The 24,886-nt window shown below is 55.8% G+C and overlaps 1 protein-coding gene across 1 annotated transcript; it reads left to right on the forward strand.

The window, feature by feature from the left end:
• The first annotated feature begins 1,513 nt into the window (after positions 1-1,513).
• On the forward strand, positions 1,514-22,141 carry ALOX5AP (arachidonate 5-lipoxygenase activating protein). Its single transcript, XM_077158966.1, has 5 exons — positions 1,514-1,672; positions 5,989-6,088; positions 13,356-13,426; positions 16,427-16,508; positions 21,697-22,141. Exons 1-5 carry the CDS (start codon positions 1,603-1,605, stop codon positions 21,857-21,859), a joined length of 486 nt encoding a protein of 161 aa, XP_077015081.1. The 5' UTR covers positions 1,514-1,602; the 3' UTR covers positions 21,860-22,141.
• Positions 22,142-24,886: the final 2,745 nt, after the last annotated feature.

Here is a 24,886-nt window from a genome sequence, read left to right on the forward strand (position 1 = left end):
AACTTCTATATATACTTGTTTTTATCTGAAAAAGAAACAGGAATGACATTGAGCTTCACTGGTGTTGAATGCATGAATTGGCATGCATATAGTTTGCAAACAGATACACATATACTGATGGGTGTGCATGCTTAAGATTTTGAGAGCACGCCACTAAACCTGAAGTCCTTGAGGTGGCTGGTATACCTTGCATGCAGTGGGTACTCAAGACATAGAAAGAAATAATCGAATGAAAACAGGGAGCAAAGTCAACCTCCAGGTTGGAAGGAAGGTTTTGCCAAATAGTTGCTGAGTAAGGGACCAAGATTGCAGGAACCTCTTACATTTTCTTTATATCCTCCCAGGGGCTGTGGTTTACTCTGAGGATGCTGTCAAATAGCATGTCAGGCCATCTCCTAGCCCACTCCATCCCGGCAGGCCCACTGCAGTGGATTGAGTTATGCACACTCCAAAATACGACCCTAATTCTAACCCATTCCTGTGGGTGTGAACCCACTGTAAATAATGAGGTTATTTTCAGTAAAGTTGTGGCCAACTGAATCATGATGGGTCTTAATCTATCATTGGAAACTTAGAGAGGAGGATACAGAGAGAAAGCCATGAGAAGGTAGAAGCCAGAGATCGACAGAACCCAGAAGAGGCCGGAGAGGACATCACCACGTGATGGTACAGCCAAGGAGCGAGGCTGGCCTGCAGCCAGCCCTGGGATGCCACAGCCTTTCCGGAAGCCCAGCCTTGCTCCTGCCTCGACTTTGGACTTCTCCTGCCTTAAAACCATGAGCCATTGCATTCTTGCTGTTAATCCAACCCATTGATTGGCCATTTATTTTGGCAGCCAGGACCTAAGAAGTCCCCTTGTAGACCTTCTCACACACCTGAGCCTCTTTATCTTACTATTGGGTTTAAAAGAATTCCAGGGAGGTGCTTTACAGCTGTCACAGGAAGACCATCTGCGGTGTGTTCCTTCCTTCAGGTTAGAAGTTTTCCTTAGGGGTTATCTACAACCCACGTCAGCCCCTTGCCTAATTTTGTTGGTTTTCTTAGTTCTTTCATTGCTTTTTTTTTCTGTAGAAATGGAGATGTAAGCTCCCTGCCCCTCATTCATTCAGTCATTTACCATCCATCCGTCCGTCCAACCTTAGTACACAGCTGCTCATCTGGGCCTTGCCATGTGTTGTATTCCTTCTTTTCCTAGGAGACTGGGACAGAACCTGAGATACAAACCTTTCTGATGCTCTATAAATTAAAAAAGAGCTTCCTTTTCCTTCCCTTCTTTCTCTCTGCTTAAATCAGAAGTAAGAGGAGCTCCCAGGTGCCCTGGTCTCAGGCTGGCCAGGACCTTGGGTCCCAGGTTCCTGCTGGAGACTCCCAGGGGAGCCTCACCTGGCCCCTCTGCCCACCCCACCCCCTGCCCTGGGCCTGCTTCCCCCACTTCACAGGCAGCCACAGCAACCGGTAGTGGCTACAAAAAAGAAGAAGAGGGCGGCCCCGCGGCGCGTGTGGGGACCTTGGGTGAGAGGCAGTGGGTAGATCCTCACTTCCCTTCCCGCCCAGCTCAGGGTTGGGTGCAAGCAGCCAGCGTGCGCGGGGAGTCCAACAGCCATGGACCATGAGACCGTGGGCAGCGTCGTGCTGCTGGCCATCGTCACCCTCATCAGCGTGGTCCAGAACGGTAGGGGAGCCCCTCCCGGGGTGCGGAGGGGCAGGGCCTGTCTGCTCCTGGTCTGAAGGTCAGGCTTACACGGCTGAGGCTTTCGCAGCCTGTGCGTGCGCTGTGCGTGCTTGGGCATTTTCGCTTTGCCATGCTTGTTCCTTTCCACGTGGACGTGCAGGGCCGTGTGTATTTCTATGTGGGTTTGGCTTTTCCTCCTCTGGTTTAGTGGTGACGACGTTTGTGCAGCCACTCCACCTTAACCTGGAGGCAACGTGCAGGGGAGGGCAGGGGCGGGGACTGGAGAGGGGAAGGGAGACCCCTGGGCATAGCCACAAGTGCCATGGAGGTCCCCTGCGGCCCCAGAGAGCGGATCTGGGGGTCTGGAGGGGGAATTGCCTTGTCCATATTTTAGCAGTTTATTGCCTTTTTTTTCTTGTTAAGAAATGTGTGTTTTTTTGTAATAGCTTCTTTTTCTGTAGCACTGTATAATTTCTGACGTGTTTTTCATATGCATTATATACTTACATGAAGAATGAGAGAAAGGGAGAGCAAGGGAGAGAGTGTGGTGAAACTTTTCTTTCTAGGTGCTTGCATTTCCACTCTCCTGTTGTCAGGTACAAACTAAGCAGGAAACCCAAACCCAAAAAAGGTAGGACTGTGTCGAAATGCTTCCTCACAGTTCTGAGTCAGCATTGCCTCTGTTTTTTATAAATATTGCTAGTGATTTTGTGTTTTGCAGTTCACTAAAATTGAGAAAAGTTATTATTGAGGACACCTGCTGCAACTTCGTGGTAACGTGTACATTCCTGCCACGAGTGGGGACACGGAAGTTTAATCGATGGGGCATATTCTGCTGTTTTCCTCCATGTGGAGGGTGGACAGGGGCACCGGTTCTTTCTCCTGGATACCGGGCATGGCTTCTCCTCCACCGCCACACCCCACGGAGGCCCAACTTTGCACCTTTTCCAGAGTTTCTTACATGGAGTGACACTTTGCAGCTTCCCAACCCAGACATTTTTGTGCTAATGCACATGACAGTGTTGCAGCTCAGAGGGGAGCCCCTGGCCATTTGGGCTGCTGTTTCCTCCAGCTGCGGCTCCCGCAGGCTTGCCTGCCCAGTTCTGGCCCCTGTAGCTTGGCAAGGGATGTGTTTGTTCAAACTGCAAACTCACAACGGGCTTCCGCCGTGGTGCCCGGCCCCCAGAACCCTGGGGAGGAGAGGGCAGGAAGCTCAGCAGAGCACCGGCAGTCGCTGCAGAGGTGTCCCCCACCCCAGCGCCGTCCTGGGCAGTGGGTAGGGGTCAGCACGGAGGACAAGGGCCCCCCACCCCTGCACAGACCCTGCTGGGCAGCTCACCACGAGGTGGGGAGTCACAAGGCTTCCCCTGGGGCCCGGCCTGTGCGTCCTGGGCTCTTGCATAGTAAACCCAAACGAGATCAGACGTAGACGGTGAAATGTCTAATTATTTCTGGCAAGCGGAAGTATGTTTTCTTGGGAGGTGTGAGTGGGGAAATTAGAGACGGCCAGTGCCTGGACCTAACCCCCACCTGAGGCCACGTAGTTCAGTTAGCAGCAGGACACTGTAGCCTTGTCCCCGGCATTCCCTGAGTGGCCAGCATGCGGTGTCTTCCTGGCTGGGAAGGGCCAGTGCGGACCAGCCCAGAGCTGCTCCTTTGGGCTGCAGATGTGTCCAGTTAGGCAGTCAGGTACCTGACCGCATCGCTGCCTGCTCCCCTTGCCCACCCTGTCCCCCCCGGGGGCCAGCGAGGGTGGGGTATGGGCACCGAGCTGTCCCACCTGCACCCAGGGAAGGGGGTGGGTTTCTGATGCCCATTGAAGCTACAGGTGGACCCCCAGCAGGACCCCCAGCAGGCCCCTCTGCAGCTGAGGGTGCGCTCGTGGGAGGGGGAGCTCAGGGCATGAAACCTTTCGTCTGAGACCATGAAATGTGCTCATTCAGGGCAACAAGAAAAATTCAAATGCGTTGGGGAGATAACCCCTCTACTTGTTTTTAGCCCTGCGTTTTTAGGAAACACGAAAGCCCCAAAGCATGTCCAGAGCCTCTCATTGGAATTCTGATTCGCCTCAATGTTGCAATCCTAGACATACCTTACAGAGATCGGAAAAGTATGCGAAACTGGGCTTCCAACCCAACCCCCTCCCCGCCCCAAATGTGTTTTCTAGAACATTTGCAGGTTGTTAGCAGGCACTACAGGCCTGGTCTGGGTCCCCAGCCAGTGAGTTGCAGAGGCACATGTGTCCACAGTGGTGCCCGGGTCTCCTGAGGAGAGGGCAGTGCCCAGCTGCCCGGTGTAACTTCCTCCTTTGCCTTCACAAACATTCTTTAGTCATCAAGAACTTTGAACTTGTGGCAAGGTCCCAGCTTGACCCAGCAGAACACAGATTCAGAACAACACAGCCAGGTTAAAATACATCACGACAAGAAAGCAGGAGCAGAACTTCCGAAGTCTGGTTTCACAGGCGTGTGGGCACGTTTCCTGCGAACAGCACCCAGACACCTCAGGTGTCTCCTGCTGAGGGGCCGGCACCTTTGCAAAGCCAGGAGACCTAATTTGGATTAAGTGATTTCTGCAGGAAGCCAAACCAATAGACTGAGAGCTGAGGGTGACGACAGGCAGGCCTGGAGCTGCGGGCGTGACAGGCTGCTGGGCAGGGGGTGCCGGGATGTCCTCCCACAGGACAGCTGGTCCTGCAGCCCCTGGGGCTGGTGGGGGGAGTGGCAGGAATTAGGGCGGTCCCCAACCCCCTAGGGGGTGGCTTCTGCACACCTTCTTACCGGGAAGCTGAGAAGGAAGACACAGCGGCACTGCGCAGTCACGGGCTGTGAGGCTGTAATGGGGGAAAAGGAGCTGCTGGGGGCATCTGACTGCCACGCCTCCCCCCAGCCCACCCAAGTCTTACGCTCACAGGGAGCCTCCTGGCACCACATGCCAAGGCCCAACTGTCTAACCTGGGTTTGGTGGGCTCTGGAAATAGAATCATAGGCTCAAGATTCCCCCCTAATACAGAAACCCCCCGCCCCAGGAGCTACGGGGGGCACCTCAGGGACGGGAGCTCACAGGCACTGAGGGTGTCCTTCCCGTGGCTAGGGCTATCGAGAGTTTTTTCCGTTGTAAGCCCTGCACTTCGTGGTTCCACAATATCCTTGAACGTCGTGAAATATATACTATTGCCATTCCTTCTTACAGGTAAGCAAAGGGGGTTTAGCCTCCCAGAACCAGGAATAGTGAAAGTGGGGTTCAAACCCCAGCCTCTGACTCCAGAGTATAGACGCTATGTGTTTTACACCAAAACCGTTCACTCAAGTGCCACGACTCGCGGAGTTCTTTCTTCTGTTAAACTGAAATCTGCTGCCCAGTAACTTCTATCCCCTGTCCTGGGTCTGCTCTGTGGAAACACCTAGAACATGCCAGCTTTTGTCTGTGCTTACAAGGTCAGTTGTAATATCCCTTTATGGACACAACAGCCTCATCTCTCACATGACGTGGTGCCAGGGTTCCTTGCCACCAGGTCACTCCCTGCAGCCATCTTCTTTGTAAGGTGCAGGTAGGTCTCTTGTGCAAGAAAACTGTTCCTGAGGTTCAGATAATTCTGCTCAAATAATCTGTGGGTGAGCTGTCCTTTTTAAGGACTTGTATCACACTTTGGGCTCATATTATGTTGATTAACTATGACTTGAAATCTTTGTATGTGATCCTGAGCAAGTTAAGTTCTCTGACCTGTTTCCTAACTGAGCGGTGGAGTCATCCATACCCCCACGTGTGGGTGTGGCAGGTGAGACACGGGGGGAGGGAGGTGAATAGCTGGCCAAGTATGTCGCACGTGGTAGAGTCTCAAAACCTGTTTGCACCCCCTGCCCCCCCGTTTTTGGCCTCATGTTAGCAGCTAAGCAAGAGGAGTGTGTTAATGGCCTTTGCATGCATGACTTCAGTAGCTTAGTGGAGGAACACGAGGGTTTCGGGTGAGTGGGTGGGGAGGGCTGGGTTGAGTTGCCTCCTTGACCCTCTGTATCACCCTAGGCTTGCTCCATCTCGTCTTGGCATGACTCTCTCTTTTGAACAATGTCTGCCTGGCTCATCTGTCTGTTTGCTGAGATGATAAGATGCTTGATAATGGGAGCTAATGTCTTACTCGCTCTTATATCTCACGTATCAAACACGCTGACCAGCAGATAGCAGCTGCTGCGTAGACTTTTGCTGAAGGTCACTTGTTGGAGGGAATTTGGTGCTCTTGAGGTCAGGTCAAGGACCTGTCAGTGTTCCAGTAACGCAGGCCCCGGCACCAACCAAGCCCAAACCTTTCCCTCCGCCAGGATTCTTCGCCTACAAAGTAGAGCATGAAAGCAAGACGCACAATGGACGCAGCTTCCAGAGGACTGGGACACTCGCCTTTGAGCGGGTCTACACGGCCAAGTGAGTCCAAACCCTGCCACTGCGGACTGCTGGAGCGGGCCCAAGTAGGACTGACCCTGGGCGTGGGCCGGAGCCCCGTCTTCGAGGCCCCACGGGTCTGGGCCCCGCTCTGCGCGCCAGCCTGGGGCAGGCTTCCTAGGGAGACGGCTTCATCACAGGCCGGGGGACTTCCTTCCTCCCATCCCCCTCAGCAAGGACAAGGGGACGACTGGGCATGGTGGGGGCTCCCCGCCTCTCCTGTGTCATTTATCCGGGGAGGCCGCCTGATTTCCGGTGGGGTTGTCTAGAGGTAGCACCATGAAAACCAGCCACTGCTTATCTTCTGGTTTCGGAAGCGATGTGCGAGCAGTCCCTCCTGTCTCTCGGCCGGTGTCTGGAGGTGACGTTGGGGCATTTCATAAGCCCAGTCTCCCTGAGCCACCAGGGGAACAGAAAGAAGGGGGGAGGGGGATTGTGCAATTGGTTCCCCTTCTCTCATTCCCTACTTACAGGAAAATAGCTGAACAGTTCAGGGAAGGAGACAGGGGCTATTTGGGGTGCAACTTCAAATGGAGGTTATGCAAAACTGCATAATTCCCTTAAGCAGATCATACCTAAATAGAGGGCCCCAGCCAGTGGCGTGTTTGCCTGCTCCCCTGGGCTCTGGCTGGAGGCCTGTTGGAAAGGAAGCTTCTGGACTCCGTGCCCTCCCTCCCCGCAGCTTCTGCGGTGTGGCGCTAAGGAGGATGCTGACCCCACCCCTGCACAGAGACCACTGTGACGTCCCCAGAGGTTTTCCCAAGGGGGGAGGTTAAACCTGTTAGGATTGCAAGAAAATGCAGGAAGGGGGATTCAGCTTTCAGGACAGAGGCTTTGGGACCCCCTTCTGGCTGGGGGTCGGGGTGGGTGGGGTCCAAATTCAGGCCCGCTGTGGACTTCCTGGGAGTGAAACTGACCTCAGGGGGTCTAGCCTGGGTCCCACCTTGACTGCACTGAAGGCTTTTAATTTTTAAATGAGGTACAGATCTGGGAGCAGGAGGAAGCCCTGCCACTGCCATTTGTCTTCCCTGACCCCCTTTCTTCCTGAGCTTCCAAATTGCTGTGTAACTCGTCCAAGCAATCCTGGGCACGTCTAATGTCCTGGTCCTGTCCCTCTCCACATCCTTTACCTTTTCAGGTGTTGGGATCCCTGCTGCTCCCCGCTGCTCCCGAGTCTCACAACCACCTCCCCCCCCTTCCCTTTCCTCTCGCCATCCCGGGGCACCTGCTCTGCGTTCATTCCCACATTTGATTAAAAAATGTTTTTATTGTGGTGTGGTTAAAATGGGAAGTTTTGCAACATATACATGTCACAGAACTTCCCATTTTAACTATGCTTTAGCGTACAAGCCAGAGGCATTAAAGTCGTCATGTGGTGCTACCCTCACCCCCTCCTTTACTAAGCCTTTTGCATTACCCAAGACAGAGACTCTGTACTTGTTACATAATAACTCCCCATTTCCCCCTTCCCTGGCCCCTGATAACCCCTAACCTACCTTCTGTCTTTATGTATTTGCCTATTCTAGATATTTCACCTAAGTGGAATCAGCCAATATTTGTCCTTTCCTGTTTGACTCCTTTCACTCAGCATGACATCTTCAAGGTTCATCTGTGTTGTCGCATGAGTCAGAGCTCCATTCCTTTTTATGGCCGAGTAATATTCCACAGCATGGGTAAACCACACTTTATTTCTCTGTCCATGGACACTTGGATTGCTCCCATCTTTGGCTGTTGTGAACCTTGTCCCTCTTTTGATTATTAGTCAAATTGATTCGATAGATAAAAGAAATCTTACCAAGCGTCTCTTCGTGGGTGATTCTGCAGCTTCATCTCAAGGAAATGGCTTGCTGAACTACTCCCGGGGATATTTCCGTTTCCACTTCTGGGTCTTTAGTACTTGAGTTTTCAGAATCAATTTAAGAGATCTAAAGACTTGGCTTTAAAAACTGTAGACCCATCTAAAGGAGGGTGGGGACAGCACACAGGCTGCCACCTGCCTCGCGGCACTGCTTGTGGCGGCAGGTGTGAGAGCTGTGGCCCCAAGCCCATGGGCAAGAGGGGCAGAGCATGGGTCTCTTATCAGGGGGTGCGGGCCCCCCTTTCTGGAAACTGGGTTCAAGGAAAGCATTGCCATGGTTTCCCCATTTGGAAGAGAGCCTTCTCTCGGCCCAGATCACACTGTGCTCCCCAGGAACTTCTCCGCCCCCCATTTTGGAGAAGGTTGGCAGTGGGTCCCCGGTAGTGAATTCCATGATGTCTTGTTTGGAGGTGTGCTTCCGTTTTGCCCACAACAAAAAAGAGCAGGTCGGGCCAGGTGTCTAGCTCTGCCCCCTACCGCTCCCTCCCCAGGGCGCCAAGGGCTGCCCCTGAGCAGCCAGGCCCAGATGTTCCAGCCTCCACTTTGCAGAAGTGCCGCGGGGAGGGCACCGAGCGGGCTGCAGGGGCGGTTTGGCAGTTTTGCAAATGTGCAGACGCCGCTGGGTCTGGCTGGGCAGTGGCTGCTGCTTGCAGTGTCAGGGCTGTGGCCCAGCTCTCGAAATCCATGTGTCTCCCACCAACCCTCCATGAGAGGGGAAAGAAAAGAATGAGGGAGGGGAGAGAGTGGTGGAGACAGGGGAAGGAGGAAACAGAGAGCATTTCCTGTGAGATAAAGGTTGCCCAGAAGCTGCTGTGGTTCTCACTTACCAAGACCTCTTCCCCTCTGGCCCCAGCTGACAACGGTATATGTGTGCTGGGGCCGGGGACTGGGGATGGGTTGGGAAAAGTGGCTAAAGATCAAAGCCTGGGTTGTGGCACGCTGACCAGAGCCAGAGGCACCCAGCCCTTTGTCTCTACCAGGAAGCTCCTGGAAGTGGGTGCTGTGTTGATCCAGTAGAAAGGGGTTCTAGCTTCTACAGGGATCTCCAAAATAGCTAAAGAAAGGGTACAAGATGGGGCTTGGGGATGCAGGGGAAAAAGATATGAGGGTGCATTTAATCTTGTTTAAAAAACAAAAAATGAAGTGTTACTTGTTTTTACTTCAGATTCAGATTGAAGGTGGTAGTGCATGTGCATCATTTGTACATAAATATACCTGTCAGAGGAGTGCAGGGTCCACGACTGTGGCTGGCGGGGTGGGCGGTCACCCGCGTTTCGCCTCCAGGACTATCTAGGACAAACAGTGTACAGGATAAGGGACGCTGCTGGATGGAAGAGCCTGATGCCTATTTCCCAGCATAAAACACGACTATTGACCGGTACAGGACATTCTGGGCAATTGATGTACAGCCGAGGCACGCAGGCCTGGCCCCTTCGCCCAGACATGGCCACAATCAGCTCACACTGGACGGACCTGGAGCCAGGCGTGGTGGCTGCGGGAGGCGTGGCCTTGACGTCCCCGAGTTTCCTGACTGCAGGGCACATTCCGTGCTGCTCCATGCAGTTCCATGCCCAGGTCCCGGCTGCCGACACAGCTACAGTGCTTGGTCAAACTTCGGTTTTTGGAGGAAAATCCTAGTTAACTGATGTGCGATCCCTCTCTGCGCATGGGTGAGCAGTGGGTGCAGAGAGACAACGAATCTCTGGAGAGGTAAAATTTCTCAAAATGTGTGGCCTGGAATGCAAGTTCTACCAACAGGCGCTGCAGGGAAAAGCAAATTCTTTACAGCAAGACTTTTGGGAACCTTCGATACACTAAGGGGCTTTAAGATTCTTAATTTCCCAACAGGAGAGATCTTATTTAACTACAGAGCCCTAACTTCCCCACCCCACCCCCTCTGCAGAGCATAGGAAGGATTCACTTTTCTCTAAATGCAGAGATGCCACCTGATACAGCTTCTCCCCTGCAAGCCCCAGAATCCCCTGGAGACCAACTTCCAAGGTGCGTGGACTCATGCAAGCACTTGCAGGCAGTAGATCTACACTGAACCCAATGCTAATCCTGATTGTTATTAATGATATTTACTTATATTAGTCCAATTAATTGACAAAACAGTAATTTACATGTTACTATGTTTCCTTCCAAGGGATGGAGAAAAATGAGTGGGAAAATGGCAACGAGTCCTTTTCTTTCTAAAAACGTTGATTTTAGCAAGCCAAATTGAATGCAAGATTTTGGCACGATCTGCTGAGCAGCCCATATTTAGACTTCAAGAAATGAGACTGAAAATGGGTCTGTCAGTTCGGTCTTGGGGGAAGAAATGGCACAAAACATTCTTCAAAAGGAAACGTGGCATGGTAATCGTTTGCCAGCAGGAAAGCCGTCTCCGATGGGGCTTTCGAGGAAGGCGTTAGAGCCACGGTGACGGCGCTGGGCTCTGACCGTGAGTCAGGCAGCACTGCAGCTCATTTCATTCTCACAATCACCCGGGGAGCGAATGGCAACGTCTCCACTCACTTCTCACAGGAGAGAAAATCGAGTTTCCGTGAGGCTGGGCAGCTCACCCGGGTGGACGCGGCCACCGGTGGCAGAGCTGGCTTGGGGCCCACTCAGACCACTGAGGCACCTCGAGGTGCCACCCCCCATAGAGCCTTGGATTCGGCCAGCAGCGGCTGCTGTCAGGAAGGGGCATGGGTGGATGGAGCCTTGGATGCAACCTCACTAGTGCTTCCAGATGGGGACGGGGTGGCTTGAGTCCAAGAGAGAAACTGGGCCCTGGAAAATATTCTGGAAACCCAGAGGAGAGCCCCATTGTTTTACGATTAGGAGAGTTTCACCAACTCCAGGCAGATCATTTAACCTGGGACCAAAGTACTTTGACACAGTAGGTAGGAGATATTTAATGGCTGTTCCAACGTCAGAATACCGGGCAGTTCTCTCTAATGAGCAAAACATTGGACCAGTAGGGAGTATATTCTTTTGCGTCAGCCAGATCAAATCACCATCTTAAAGACAAATAAAAATGGAAGCCCGAGAATGAGAAGGAAGCAGGGCAATCTGTGTGATTGATAGATTTTTAAACTGACCACCATATCTGTTGGAGCATTAGATATTATATTCCATCCGACATAGAACATAATTCAACCAAATATAAAGAAGCAGTCTTCTCCAGGGGTCTGGAACTGGGAAATGCATCACATTTTCTGTCCTGGGGCTGCAATTTTGTGCCTCTAATAACATATGAGAGTAGATGTGTTGGCGCTCAGCTTACACTGTTGTAACTTTGGGACTGTTTGTTCACTAACTACTTCCCCCCAAACTGATATACTCACTGGGGTCCCTGCTCTTTGGACTCTTCTGGGAACACAGCCCGGTGAGCCCTGCAGTGGTCTGCTCTCTCTGTCAGTGCCCAGTGTTTTGGTTGCGCCTGCACCTCCGGCTTCTCCCCTGATACACTCATTATTCCCTGGTAAAGGACCTCATCCCTGGCTGGTCCGGAGGCTCCCGTGGCTCGGCGAAGACAGCCTGGCTTCTCTGGGGTGCCTGTTGGGTGCAAAGCAAGGGTGGGTCATTATAGAGTTCTGGGGTGGGGGAACCCCTGAGGGGTGAGACCCTAGCAATTTGAGCAAGGGTGCACACAGGATTTAAGGGGCAAATCATGAAAGCCAGATCAAGAAGTGTCCAGATGAAGGAAGGTAAGGAAGGAATTGGGACAAAGGGCCAAATGTATTTTGAAAATTGCGTCTTTGTTTATCTGCACAGTTTGAATTACGTTAGATGAGTGGTTCTCAAACTTGAGCAAGTTCAAATCACCCAGAGGGCTGGTTCAGGCACAGATTGCTGGGTCCCCTGCCCAGAGTTTCAGATTCCATAGGTCTGAGCTGGGAATGAAAATCTGCATTTCTAACATGCCCCCGGGTGCTGCAGCTGCTGCTGGCCCAGAGACCCGCTTTGAGAACCACCACCTCGGACCACAGACTCTAGAGCTCAACCGGTCCATGGCATGCGTGTCAATCTCCTGGTTTTACAGATAGGGACAAACGGCTGGAGAGACCGTGGCAAACAGCTGGCCAGCATCAGGAGAGGGACCGAACCCCAGCAAGGGCCCTCCTCGGCTTGGTCCACTGCCCCTGCCCTGCAGGAGCCTGAGGCATCCTCTTGTGCTGTTTTCAGCCAAGGTGTGACTGTCTGCCCTGCGCAGTGAGCCCCTGGAGGGCTCCTGGAGGGACCCTCTCGGCTCAGTTTAGCAGATCTGAGGGGTTGTGTGGTGTGCGTCCCGGCTTCCCCACCCCCTAGCGGGGACCCTGGGCAGGGGGCCCACTTCTCCGTGCCTTGGTTTCTCTTCTGGAACACGACGGCAGTTGTGGTCAGCTGGGAAGTGGTCCCAGAGGAGACGGCCATGGGCTGATCCCAGGACGTGGGGTGAGTTGTACGGCCCGGCGGGGAGGGAGTGGGTGTGCTGGTCAGTGGGGTGCGAGGAGCAAGTCACCCAAGGGTCTCACAAGCGTCCTCTCAACAGGAAAGCGGAGGCAGAAGTGTCAGCGTCAGAGTGACCTGCCCTGAGACTGCCTGGGATAGGAGGTGGCTGCGAGCCCGGGGATGCGGGTGGCCCCTAGAAGCCGGACAGGGAATCAGAGCCTCCCCTGGAGCCCCCCAAGAGAAACGCAGCCCTGTGGAGACCTTGATTTTAGCCTGCTGAGACCGACTTTGGATGTGCCACTCCCAGAGCTGTAATGTCATGAATTTGTGTTGCTTTAAGCAGCCACGTTTTGGTCATTTGTCACAGCACCGATAGGAAACTGACACAGGAGCCGCGTGTCCTCACGGGATTGCCGTGAGTTTTAAAGGATGGATCTTTTAAAGGATATAGAGATGTGGGTGTACAAGGCTAGCGGAGGGAGCGGCCTCTGAGGGGGACAACGACGTGCTGCGATCACCCCCACCTCCAACAGGATAACTGTGGGGTCTCAGGCTCTTTGCATGGACCCCAGTTTCTTTCATGCTTGGAGATCACCGTTCTTTCCCCATCCTGGCCAGGGCAAGGGTGTGGCATACAGGGTCTTCCTCAGGTGGGCACTTCTGCCCCGCCGCCCTTGCCCCCTCTGCTCCCCCAGCTTCCCGTCTGTGTGGCTTACTTCTCAGTGCCAGGAGGCACGCTGGCATGGCCAGGAGCAGGAACCCTGCCACAGAATACATCCAGAATCGTCACGGTGGGAAAAAGTACATGGAGTTTGAACGTGGGTCCACTTTGCACAGGAGCCTGTGTCCCGTGGGGCGGCCAGACGTGGAATTGAGAGTGGGGGGCCTGGGGACGGCCTCGGGGCTCCAGGCCTTCCCTGCCCGCAGTAACGTGTTTCTGTCGTTTCCTCTCCCTACCTGCTTGTCCTGCAGCCAGAACTGCGTGGATGCCTACCCCACCTTCCTCGTGGTGCTCTGGAGCGCCGGCCTCCTCTGCAGCCAAGGTAAGGGGGCCTGGCCTTCCGCTCCGCTTCCTGTCTCACAGACTTGGCCCCCAGCTCGGCTGCGGGGAGCCCTGCAGCAGGGAGCCCTGCAGCGGGGAAGCCAGCTGAGCTCCGGGCGAGCTCGGGGCCGGGATGCAATGCTCCTGCTGCTCCCTGGCGGCCACCGCCGGCCGAGGGTGGTTTAAGGCAAACCGTGACTCTGAATCCGTGCGCGGGTTAGCACAGCTCCCAGCGTCCTGCAGGCAAGCACCTGGGGGCTGCCCCAGGACCTCCTCTCGGGTCTCCTGCTAAGGGACTTCCAGCCTGAGGCCTGCTGCAGGCGGGTGACCCCAGGGCCGCGGGCCAGCCTCCCTGGGTGCCCCCAGCTTACAGGCTTGATTTCAAGGAGTTGGAGATTCCACTCTACCCCTAGAGTCAGTTAAACATCAAATTATTGCATGAAATTACGCCTCCATGAACCTGTAACAGACCCTTGAATAAAATGTAACAGAAACCAGTTGTAACTCTTGGGTCCCCTTTCAAGATTTAGCCCCTGAGAGGCTCGGCACACTTGCCTCTGGTGGTGGCCGGTTGGGGACTGACTGGCCAGCCCTCCTGTGATGGCTGTGCACGGCTCGGCATCTTCTCCCGGCCTCTGGGGGAGGCAGAGTTGATGCCACACCTGCCTGTTTCCTGGGGGACTCTGCCGTCCTGCGAGATTAAGACCACTCTGGTTTGCATAGCAGAGCTGAGACCAGAGCCCAGGGCCCTGCATCTGGATTTTTCACAAGTCAACTCTTGCTTAATCCATTCCTATAATGAATACACACTGAATACCTACTGTGGGCCAAGCCCTGGCCTGGATAGGCAACGGTCAATAAAACCAAGCCGGCGACATGGAGCCTGGAAGTTACTGACAGTGAGGAGACACGTCGGGATGGAAGAGGCTGAGCGGCCATGGAGAAGAGGTAAGGGGTGGTGGCAGTGCGTGCCCCAGTGACGCCGTGGGGCCCAGCTCGGGGCTCCAATAGGCTGCCGGGAAGCCCACCGCTGAGTCTCTGTTTTCTATCCTGAGTTAAGTAAGAAACGTGTCTGGCATTACTTGAAATCAAGTCAAAGGAGGCCCACCCCAGGAGTACAGTTCTTTCTATTTCTTGGGTGATGCCTAATGTAGATGGATCTAGAGCTGCCGCGGCTAGGCAGATGCAGAGGAAGTTGGAAGGTGATTCTGGACTCCAGAACTGGGCATCTCCTGCCAACGCAAGCTTTGGCATCACACAGGACAACGGGGCCAGTGAACTTTGCCCCATAATTGTAATTTCTTCTGCATATAGAAACTACTGTAGAATTTTTTTGAACTGAAAGGAAACTTTGGAGAACACTCTGGCCCAAGCCACTCACTTTAGGGAGCAGGAGGCCAACCCCAGGAGAACAAGTAGTGGCTCAAGCAGGGACTTGGACTTGGGCCCGGAGGCCGGCTGGGTGCTGATCGCTCCCCAGGGCCTTGCCCCCCAGCGTCCTCGCTGCCCAGGCTACACGGCGGTCAGTGCAGCCTCTCACTCCCACTGAGGGAGACCTGGGCTGGAAGACGCAGAGGAGAAACAGCCAGATGGGCCAACCCAGCCAAGCATGAGCGGTTTCGGGGAACAGCTTGAACCTCGTAGTCGGCTTCGTTTGCGCTCAGATGCTCTCACGGCGGCGGTTTTTGGAGGCAGGGTGGAGTCGTGGAAAGTGCCTGGGTCTGGAGCACTCACAGATGTGGGACAAATCCAAGGAACTTTGTGGCCGGTGCTGTGACCCCTAGCTGTTATTTGCTCCTCCCAACCTCAGTTTCCCCATTTGTTCAACAGGACCACTTCCTGCTGGTGGCATTCCCACGGCAATGGAGTGGGGCGAGGCGTGAGATGTCCTGACACGGGGCTTGGCATACGGCAGACTGAGCCATGTAAAACCACGGTTTATATCCCATGGGAAAGGCACTTGCTCCGCCTCATGTGGGAAGCTCGATTGAGCTCTAACTGATGGGCTGGTGGTGGAGGTGGAGTCGTGGGGACTGGCAGACCTGCTTTGAGATTCCAGCTCTTCCTTTGACTGCTTACCTGGCTCCCGTTTATTCGTCTGACAAATAATTGTTGAATGCCAGTATGGGCAGACATGCTGCCAGGCTTGGAGGCTGGCCTGTGGGTCTCTTTTCCCCTGGCAGGGGACCTGGTCAAGCTGACGTCCTTGGGCCTACATCCCCTCACCTGTTTCCAACAGGTAACTATGAGGGCTGGAGACCCAGGTATCCAGATGGCCCAGGACAGGCTGACATAAGACAGGCTCATTCGGGGCGATTAGTTTGGTATTTGAACAGTGCTTGCAGGCTCCCAAGCGCTTTTATCTCCTTGGCCCTATTTCACCTGCATGATAACTCCCAAGTAGGGAGGCAAGCTGTCATCAGCCCCTTGTCCAGGCGCCGAGCACACAGCCAGGGAGTGGGTACAGCTGCTCCCAAACCAGGCCTTCTCATGCCAGCTCCAAGCCTCCCTGCCGCTGTGTTATTCGGGGGCTGCTTGGGCTGTTCCCCAAAGGGTTAGACAGCTCCCTTGGCCTCCCCTGACCAGGAGCATCTCAGGGTTGGTTCAACGAGGCACTGAAGGGCGAGACTTGGACAGAGCCAGCCCAGACCTGGGCTGGGGAGTGAAGTCCTACCTCCACCACCCAGCTGGGCAGCTCAACACGAGCCCAGTCTCCTCATCTGGAAGTGGAAATGGTGGTAGAGGTCCCGCCGAAAGACTCAAACTAGGCGATGCGCGGACAGCTGAACGCGACCCCAGTTCTCGTGTCTGGGAATGTCAGTAAACTTTCAGGTCCCTCCAGCCCTTGCTGTTGCCGAGGGGCACCGGGCCAGTCCCGGTGGGGTGCCCAGTCTCTGCTCGGTCATAGCCCCCCACGCCTGCGCTGGTGCTGTGTTAGCACCGTGTGAATTGGGGGCGCTGGCGGCGACCCTGACCCACGTGCTCTCCTTCCTCCCCTTAGTTCCGGCCGCCTTCGCGGGGCTGATGTACTTGTTCGTGAGGCAGAAGTACTTCGTGGGCTACCTGGGGGAGAGGACGCAGAGGTAGGTCTCCGCTCACTTTTGATTTTCCCGCAGGAGGAGCGATGCTTCTGTGCCAGAGCTCGCCCGGTGCTTGGGGTCTGCAGGTTCGGCGGGGCCGGGGGCGGGAGAGAGCCAGGGGCAGGGGCAGGGGCAGGGGCAGGGGCAGGGGCAGGGGTAGGGGCAGGGGCATGGGCAGGGAGGGGCAGGGGCTGGGAGAGGCAGGGGCAGGGGCAGGGAGGGGCAGGGTCTGGGGCAGGGCCAGGGGCAGGGGCAGGGAGGGACAGGGGCAAGGACAGGGGCAGGGGTAGGGAGGGGCAAAGGCAGGGGTAGGGAGGGGCAGGGGCTGGGGCAGGGCCAGGGGCAGGGAAAGGGAGGGGCAGGGGCAGGGAAGGGCAGGGGTTGGGCAGGGGCAGGGAGGGGCAGGGGCTGGGCAGGGGCAGGGAGGGGCAGGGGCAGAGGCAGGGGCAGGGAGGGGCAGGGGCAGGGAGGGGCAGGGGCAGAGGCAGGGGCAGGGAGGGGCAGGGGCTGGGCAGGGGCAGGGAGGGGCAGGGGTTGGGCAGGGGCAGGGAGGGGCAGGGGCTGGGCAGGGGCAGGGAGGGGCAGGGGCAGAGGCAGGGGCAGGGGGGGCAGGGGCAGGGAGGGGCAGGGGCTGGGCAGGGGCAGGGAGGGGCAGGGGCAGAGGCAGGGGCAGGGAGGGGCAGGGGCAGGGGCTGGGCAGGGGCAGGGAGGGGCAGGGGCAGAGGCAGGGGCAGGGAGGGGCAGGGGCTGGGGCAGCGGCTGGCCCTGAACCCTGAGGGCTCCGGAAATACCGCTGGGGGACCCGAGGAGTTTTCCTCTCAGAAACCCTCCTCCCAACCGGGCTGGAGGCACAAAGGAGCTTTGTGCTGCCCCCCACCCCTGCCCAGGCCCGCCCCCGCCCCCTCCACCGTCTGGCTTCCCCAGGCCTCCTGGGGTGAAGCATTTCATTGTTGGCCTTGAGAAATGAGAACTAAAGCTTGCACTTTGTGGTGAGTTGTCTTGAGTAACACGTCTTCCCGGACCAGCAGAAGGAACATACGACGCAATGAGAGACCAGCCCCGGCGGGAGCCCTGGCACCCTTACCGGCACGGCCGGGCAGGTGCCCCAGAGCTGCGATCACCCTCTCACCCCACCTGGGCTGGGAGATGTGGCCTGGCGGTTCTGCGTCCAGAGCGAAGGCGCCGCTTACCTGTCCCTTAGGGAATTCACATCGCAGCCCCGATGCCCCCCACCCCACTATCCCCACCAGTTTTCTTCCGTGTCTCTGTCTGCGCCCCCTCGACTTTCTCGGCAGCCCTTGTGCCCTGGCTAAGGGCGTCTCCGTGCAGGACCTGCAGTGACAGAGACGGAAGGCGGCCCACGGGGGGCCCGGGCAGGCCAGAGCCCGAGAGGGGCTGCGATGGGGCTGCGATGTGGCCACGGAAGCGTCCCCACCCATTGTCTCCTTCTCGCCTCTTCCTTCCCTCCGCTCTAGTGGATTCTTAGCCTCTGAAACCACAGCTCTGTTTGCTCTCGATCTTTCTCAACATTCTCCTAAATGATACTTTTTATTCTCTTTTCCCTGGGAAAGCTCAATCAGGCCGCCGCCAGCTGATGCCTGTTGTTAGGAGGTGAGGGCGTGAGGTGTGTCCATCCACGGATGGTGGGTCCCCTGCCTGGAGCTGCCTTTCAGTGCAGCCCTGTCTCCCTCCACTAAAGGAGCAGTCACTGCTTCTGTTTGTGTGTTGCCAGCTGCCCGAGATCCTGAAGTTGCTTTAATTCTAAGACAATCTGCAGAGCATGGCAAAGATTTGTCCATCTGTTCATTAGGCCCCTCAAATTTGAAAGGTTTTACTATAAGGGGTGGCACAACTATACAATAGGATATAGACTTAGAGTGAACTGTAAAAGTATCAGATTCCTCTGGGCCCTGTTTCAGTGTCAACAGCTGACCTTGTAACCCCTTCCCCGGTCCCCTCATTGATTATACTGAGAAGACCAGCCCAGCAGGCTCTGTCCATCCAGCTCCGGCCCAGTTCACCCCTCCTGCACCCTCGGCAAGCTTTTGTGGTGCACCTTCCTGCTGAGACCAAACTGGGCTTCAGAATCCTTCCCAACACAGTGCTCCAGGCTGTCATTATCAATGCAACAGTTTATGAGAGATGAATTGTCTAAGCCCCATATATACCAAAACAAGCCTGAGGTGATGTGGGTAGGCCCGAGGGGATTTTCAGCTCTCCCTTCTAGAACCTGCCTGCTTATGTCCTCTTCAGTGGTAGCTGCCCCTCCTTTCCAGGACCCCTCTGGGCTGTGTCACTCTTGGGCTCTGCAGATGTCCTTGGGGCCCCCTGTGTCCTTGGGCTCACCAGCCAAGGAAGGTTCTGCTCTATAAGCCCACCCCAGGAATTTCTCCTTTGGGCACTGGGCCACTCTTTGCCCTTTCCTGGAACTTGCCGTGGCCCCGTCCACTGTAGAAGTCTCAACGCCATTCTTACTCAGCTGGGTAGGTAAGATGCTCCTCAGTGCATCCGGCTTCAGGCTTCAGGCCACCCCGAATAGATTCTGCAGTCCCTTCCCCTCCTCCTCCTGGAAGCTGGGGTTGCTGTCCAGAAGCCTCTCTTCCACTCCCTGACCCCTTTCTCCTGGGCTGCTGAGCTTCTCTGTGAAGCAGTTACCACTCCAAGCTTCACTCCAAGCTGCCTCTGGGCCCAGGCTCGTCTTTCCGCCTTCTATCAGCCGCCTGCTCCAACTGGCATGGATGTCTCCAAACTGAGGCCCCGGCGGGGCTCCTGCTGGTTCCTGTTTACTGTTTGAAGTTTTTGGCTCACCTGTGATGGGCAAAAATGGACCACTCTCGGTGTCCATGAACTGGGGCTACCCACTCTCCTTTCTCCTCTTTGCTCGCTCCTCTGCACTCTTATTTCCACCCATGGATGAATACCTCCCGCCCTGCTGTGCGCCAGGCCCTCAGGGAGCCCTGGGCACCCCAGAGATGGAAGGAATGACAGCAGGTGTGGCTGTCACAGAGGGAAATCACGTCTCCCTCCTCAGGTTCAGTACTTTAGTTTCTGGGCCTCTCCACATTTGGTCTCTGGTTCGAGGCTAAACTTGCTGCTTTAGGAAGCGCTGGCTGCATAGATGGGCATCGAGGCCTGGGCTTCTCAAAGTGCGTGCAGCCGGCCAATCCCCTGCCTCAGAACTGCCTGGGGTGTTTGTTAAAAATACGAACCCCTGGGCTCTACCCCAGACCAGGAGAGGGGGGCAGGAATCTGCTTCTTAATACCTTTTTCAGGCAATCCTTATACACTCTGGTGTTGGGGAGTCTTAAAGGCTGCTCTTTTCTGAGAATGATTCACCCTTTGGCAACTATTTCTTGAAGGACTAATTTCTTTGAGATTCACGGGTGCTCGAAGGAGACAAGAGCCTGCTCTCCTGGAGCTCAGATGTTTCACTTTTCTTGGCACTCACCGTGTTTAAAGTGACATTGTCCTAACTGAAAAGAACGGAACTTCCCGGCCGGGAGGATTGTCAGGATTTCTGTGCCAGCTGGCGTCTGTTGCGGTGGGAAGCTGTAGCACGAGGTGGTGGGACAGGCTGCCCAGGAGCCCCTGGAGGTCAAGCTGGGGCTAGAACCCAGGTCTTCAGGTGCCTGGTTATGCCCCCCTACCCCCCGCCCCGGGGCTCAGCCTAGGTGTTTTCATGATTGCATTAGGGAGAGGGACACTTTGAGATGGGAACTGTTTGGCATAATGCCACTTTTATGTCAGGGCTGCAGGGTGCATCTGTTTCAAAGCTAATAGCCTAGTCCTAGAGTCCAAAGTCAGAAAGAGTTGCCAGGAATTTAGCGTGGGGTAGTGGGAATTGCTCAGGCCAGGCTTCAAGTGGACAGCATTTGAATACCCACTCAGTAGTTTCTAGCTGTTCACCCTGAGGCAAATCGCTCAACCTCTCTGTGTCTCAGTTCTCTCAGTTGGAAAGTCAGTTAAAATGGTCCTGAGGGTGCTTTTGAGAATTAGATACATTACAATGTAGAAAATGGTGTCTGGCAGAAACCTGAGAATTTGATTGATGCTCCCCACCCCATTTAGAGAGATGATATGTCAACTTGCAAAAACACAGAAGTTGGGTCTTGATTCTCGGGTGCTGTCTGACCCTGGCCCTTCCTTCTGGGCTTCGTGTCGGAGCCTGGGCCTGCTCTGAGCATGCACGTCCAGCCTAGCCTTGGCCCTATTCCCTTGCTCCGGAGACTCCCGGATGGAGCCCCGACTTGCACGCAGCCTCCAGTCAGGGGAGCGGGCAGCTGCGTCTTGGCCCCACGGCCTTCGCGTGACCCGTGGACCCCTCTCCTCTCTGGGCGCTCTGCCTGGAGATCTTGGAAAGCTGCCACCGAGCTCAGGAATGGCCCCTTTTTGTCAGAACGCGCTGCCTGGCTTTGCTTCATTCCTCGCTCCCGTTTTATCCTCAGCACGCTTGGAACAGCTTCGCGAATCGCTTTCTCTTGTTTCCATAACGAGCATATGGTGGTCTCAATCGTGTGATAAATCTGAGCCTCCATAATATTTGACTTTCTGCAATCTAATTTACTGGAACCCTCTACTCCCTGGCTAAAAGACAACAGCAATCGCTTCCCTGGACTTCCTGACTTCCTCTGTCTTCCTTTGCCAGCACTAACGGGTGAACCCCCCGGCCCCCCCCCGCCGTGAACAGGAAGCGCTGGCGTTGGGGGGAGCTGGACACAAGCGTGTAGTGGAGCCTGCGGGGGGCTGTCAGGGTGCAGGTGCCGGCTCAGCAGGGCACCTGAGACCCTGGATTTCTCATCGGCTCCCGGGGCTGGGGGTGGGGGTGGGACGGGGGCTCTGCTGCTGGCCCAGGCCCCTCACTTTGAGCAACAAGGAGGTTCCTACTCCACCGCCGAGTAACTTAAGTTGCCTTCATGAAAATTCTGAGTTACGTTGGGCGTCCCGGGATCCCGACCCGGCATCGCAGGCCTGGAGGAGGTCTGGGTCCCGCTGTGAGGGGCTTTAGCCCGGGTTTGAAATATGTTCAATGACTAACCCTAGCCAAGACCCTTCCATCGTTCTCGGGGAGTAATGGAGCATTTCCGAGTAAAAGGAGCTGTCACTTAACCCCGGGGCATTTAAGGGTCATGGCGGGTTCCGTTAAATGGAGCCCTTGGTGCCGCACCCACACTCTCTCTCTCCTTTGTCCCAGCACTCCTGGCTACATCTTCGGGAAACGCATCATCCTTTTCCTGTTTCTCATGTCCTTGGCCGGCATCCTCAACTATTATCTCATCCTTCTTTTCGGAAGCGACTTTGAAAACTACATAAAAACGGTCACCACCACCGTCTCCCCTCTTCTCCTCATTCCCTGACTGTCCTCGCATCGGAACCGGGCCGTGGCCGCCGCCCCCCACCCCCACCCCCGGGGACCCAGCCCCCACACACAGCTGTAAATCTGACCTCCAGCTCGTCTTCGCATCGCATCGATAGATCTCCGCAGATCTTCCTGGAAGAGAACCGTTTCGCATCAGCTCCTCCCCTTGAAAACGGCAGCTGTCATTCGCCCCCATTCTGCAGGTTTCTCCACTTACCCTGCTCTCTGAAGATGGTTTGTGACCAGATTTATGTTTCCTAAAATAAAGTGCAAAGACGTCTTCCAGGCTGGTGGTGGATTTTGTGTGTTGCAGGGAGCACGTCTTCACAGCTCTGCCAGCGGTCTTCCTTAACCTAAGAGCGGATAATAAAAAATACGTTATCCTTCGATAGGAAACAGGCTTCCTTAAAGAAGCCTTTGTCGGCCACGTCTGCCCCCCGCCCCACCCCGGTTAGGTTGGGGGTCTCTGCGTTAGCGTCCAGCCAGCCCCTGTCACGTCACCTAGAGGTGCTAGAACTGTCACACCCAGGTGCCCCCAAATACCTGCTGAACAAGTGAGTAAGTGAATGAATGAGTTAGCCAGTCCCTGCTGGCATTTTAAAATAAATGGCATTGAGTCATTTCCCCTGCTGCAGGTGGATTGGAAGTGCCACCCCCCCCCAGCCCGCAGGCCCGGGCCCCCTTGGCGCTGAAATGCCACCAGGGAGTTGGGGGAGGGGTCTCACTGAGGGCCAGGACACCCAGGAGAGAGCGCCGGGTAGTGCAGAGGGAGCCAGAGCCCCCCACCGCGCCCCACCAGCCGAGGCAACCAAAAAGGTGGGTCTCCTTGAGCCCCCCCTGTGCGGCCAGGGCGGTGAAGGGCAGAGAAGGACGGGGAAGCGGGGGGAGCAGACCCCCAGCCCTCCACGACTGCCGTGGCGAGCGCTAGCCCAGGGGCCGGCGAGTCTGGGCTGGTGGACTCAGGCCCAGCAGAGCTCCCGATTCAAGGGGAAGGGCCCAAAGGGACCCCGTCTCCTAGGGCAGCTGGCCCAGGCTGCAGCCCCTCCTGGGTGCCCAGGGCCAGGTCCCCTCAGCAGGAGCTCCCCAAGTGGTGGGGCAGTCCAGTAACCCCTGCTCTCAGCTCCCCACGGGGAACAGCACTCTGCTAGCTCCTTTTCCTTGAGGTGGCGGAAGGCCATGTCAGTGTGGTTGGAAGTGGTCCCTGGGCCCCCCAGGCCTGGGCTTGCTTTGGAGAGTGGTGGGGAGTGTGCAGGGGGGTCTAGCCCTCCTGGCTGCCCTAGGATGGAGGGCTCCCAGGACGTGGGGCGTCCAATATCAAGCTGGCATGGTTTCCCTTGAGGGGGGCAAGGCCAGGGCATGCCCAGCAGGGCTTGGGGACCCCTTTGCTCCCAGTAGTCAGCTGTCCACACTGACCATGGGGACGGGAGAGGAGATGGCCCATCAGAGCTCTGCCGGCTGGGGCCTGAGGAACCCCGGCTGACCGCAATAAGGGGTGATGTGGGACGAGGCAGCATTCTGGACAGTGAGCAGGAGGAGGGCGTGGTGAAGACCCCCACTAAGGAACCCCCTCTGCTTGCAGGCAGCATCACGTAGTGGTCCCGGCAAGGGTCCCCCACTCCATCACATCCTCTGTTCTGCGACATGACTTCTCCCCAAGCCTCAGTGTCTGCATATGTTCAATGGGGCCAATCATAGTACCAAACGTATGGGGCTGCTGAGAGCAGCGATGAGATAAAGCAGTTGCACAGGCGTCACACATACTAAGTTCTCAATAAAAGCCAGGCTTTATTATTAGCTTATTAGATGAGTTTTCCATTGCAATCTAATTAATCCCTGCAAACGGAACATTTTGAAACAATAAACATTTAACATCTCGTGGTTTCCATGGGTTAGAAGTCTGGGCTAGGCTTAGCTGGGTCCTCGGCTCAGGATCTCAGGAGTTAGTTGGAGCTGGGATCTCTCTGAGGCTCAGGCCTCTCCCCCTGTCTGGTTGTTGGCAGAAGTCGGTTCTTTGGGGTTGGAGGATGAAGGCCCTCATGTCCACGATACTGCCCGCCGTTCCTTCACACCTGGCCTTCTCCACGACAGGGAACTTTACCTCTTTAAGGTCAACAGGTGAGCATCGAAATTTCTGTCGCAGCCCTCTAGACCCTCTTTTAACAGGCTTGCCTGATTAGGTCAGGCCCACCCAAGACAAGCTCTTTTGATTAACTTAAAATCCAGTGATTTGGGACTTTAATGACATCTGCAGAAGTCCTTCCCCTTTGCCTTAGAATGTAACATCATCTTGAGACTGAAGTTGTATTCACAGGTCCTGCTCCCGCACAGGCGCAGGGGCTTAGGCAAGGGGTGGGTCACCGGGGCCACACTGCCTGTCTCACTTGCTTTCTGGTCTCAGGGACCCACAGGAAGCTGGGTGGAAGGTGGCAGGGCGGGTCCCGGGTGCTGAGGCAGGGCGGTGTGTGTGTGAAGCTGCAGGTGAGGAAGGAGGCTGCGGTGCCCTCCAGCTCCTCCGGACAGCTCCGCAACCCTTTGGGATATGACCTGCAGGAAACAGCACAGCGACGGGACAGATGGAGCCGGAACAGAGAAATGAGCTCCTGTCACCTCCCCTTCTGACCAAAGTAGGGTCATTGCCACGTGGAGAATGTCCATGGCTGTGAAGGGAGAATTGAGGCACGGGGCCTTTGCTTTCACCCCCCCACCCCGCACCCACCATCTCCTCCCCATCCCCCTCAGGCTCAGGTCAGGGCCCCAAATGCCTCCTCCTCCTTCTCTCCCTCCTGCGGCCACACCCACGGGGCCCCGCAGGTGGGCCTCATCGCTAAGCCAGGACCACCTCCATCAGGCCTTCTGTGGTGCCAAAAGACGCCAGTGGACTCCCCTCGTTCCTAGGATGACACCCAGTCACCTGGTGCTGTCCCTGAGCTCCTCCCCATGTTCTAGGCTGCAGCGGTGGGGCCCCCATGCTCTCCACGTGCTCTGGGTGGTGAGGCCTCTGTGTTCCTCCTCGTCTCCTCCCTGA

The sequence above is a fragment of the Tamandua tetradactyla genome, chromosome 4 (assembly GCF_023851605.1).
Source record: "Tamandua tetradactyla isolate mTamTet1 chromosome 4, mTamTet1.pri, whole genome shotgun sequence".
Lineage (NCBI taxonomy): Eukaryota > Metazoa > Chordata > Mammalia > Pilosa > Myrmecophagidae > Tamandua > Tamandua tetradactyla.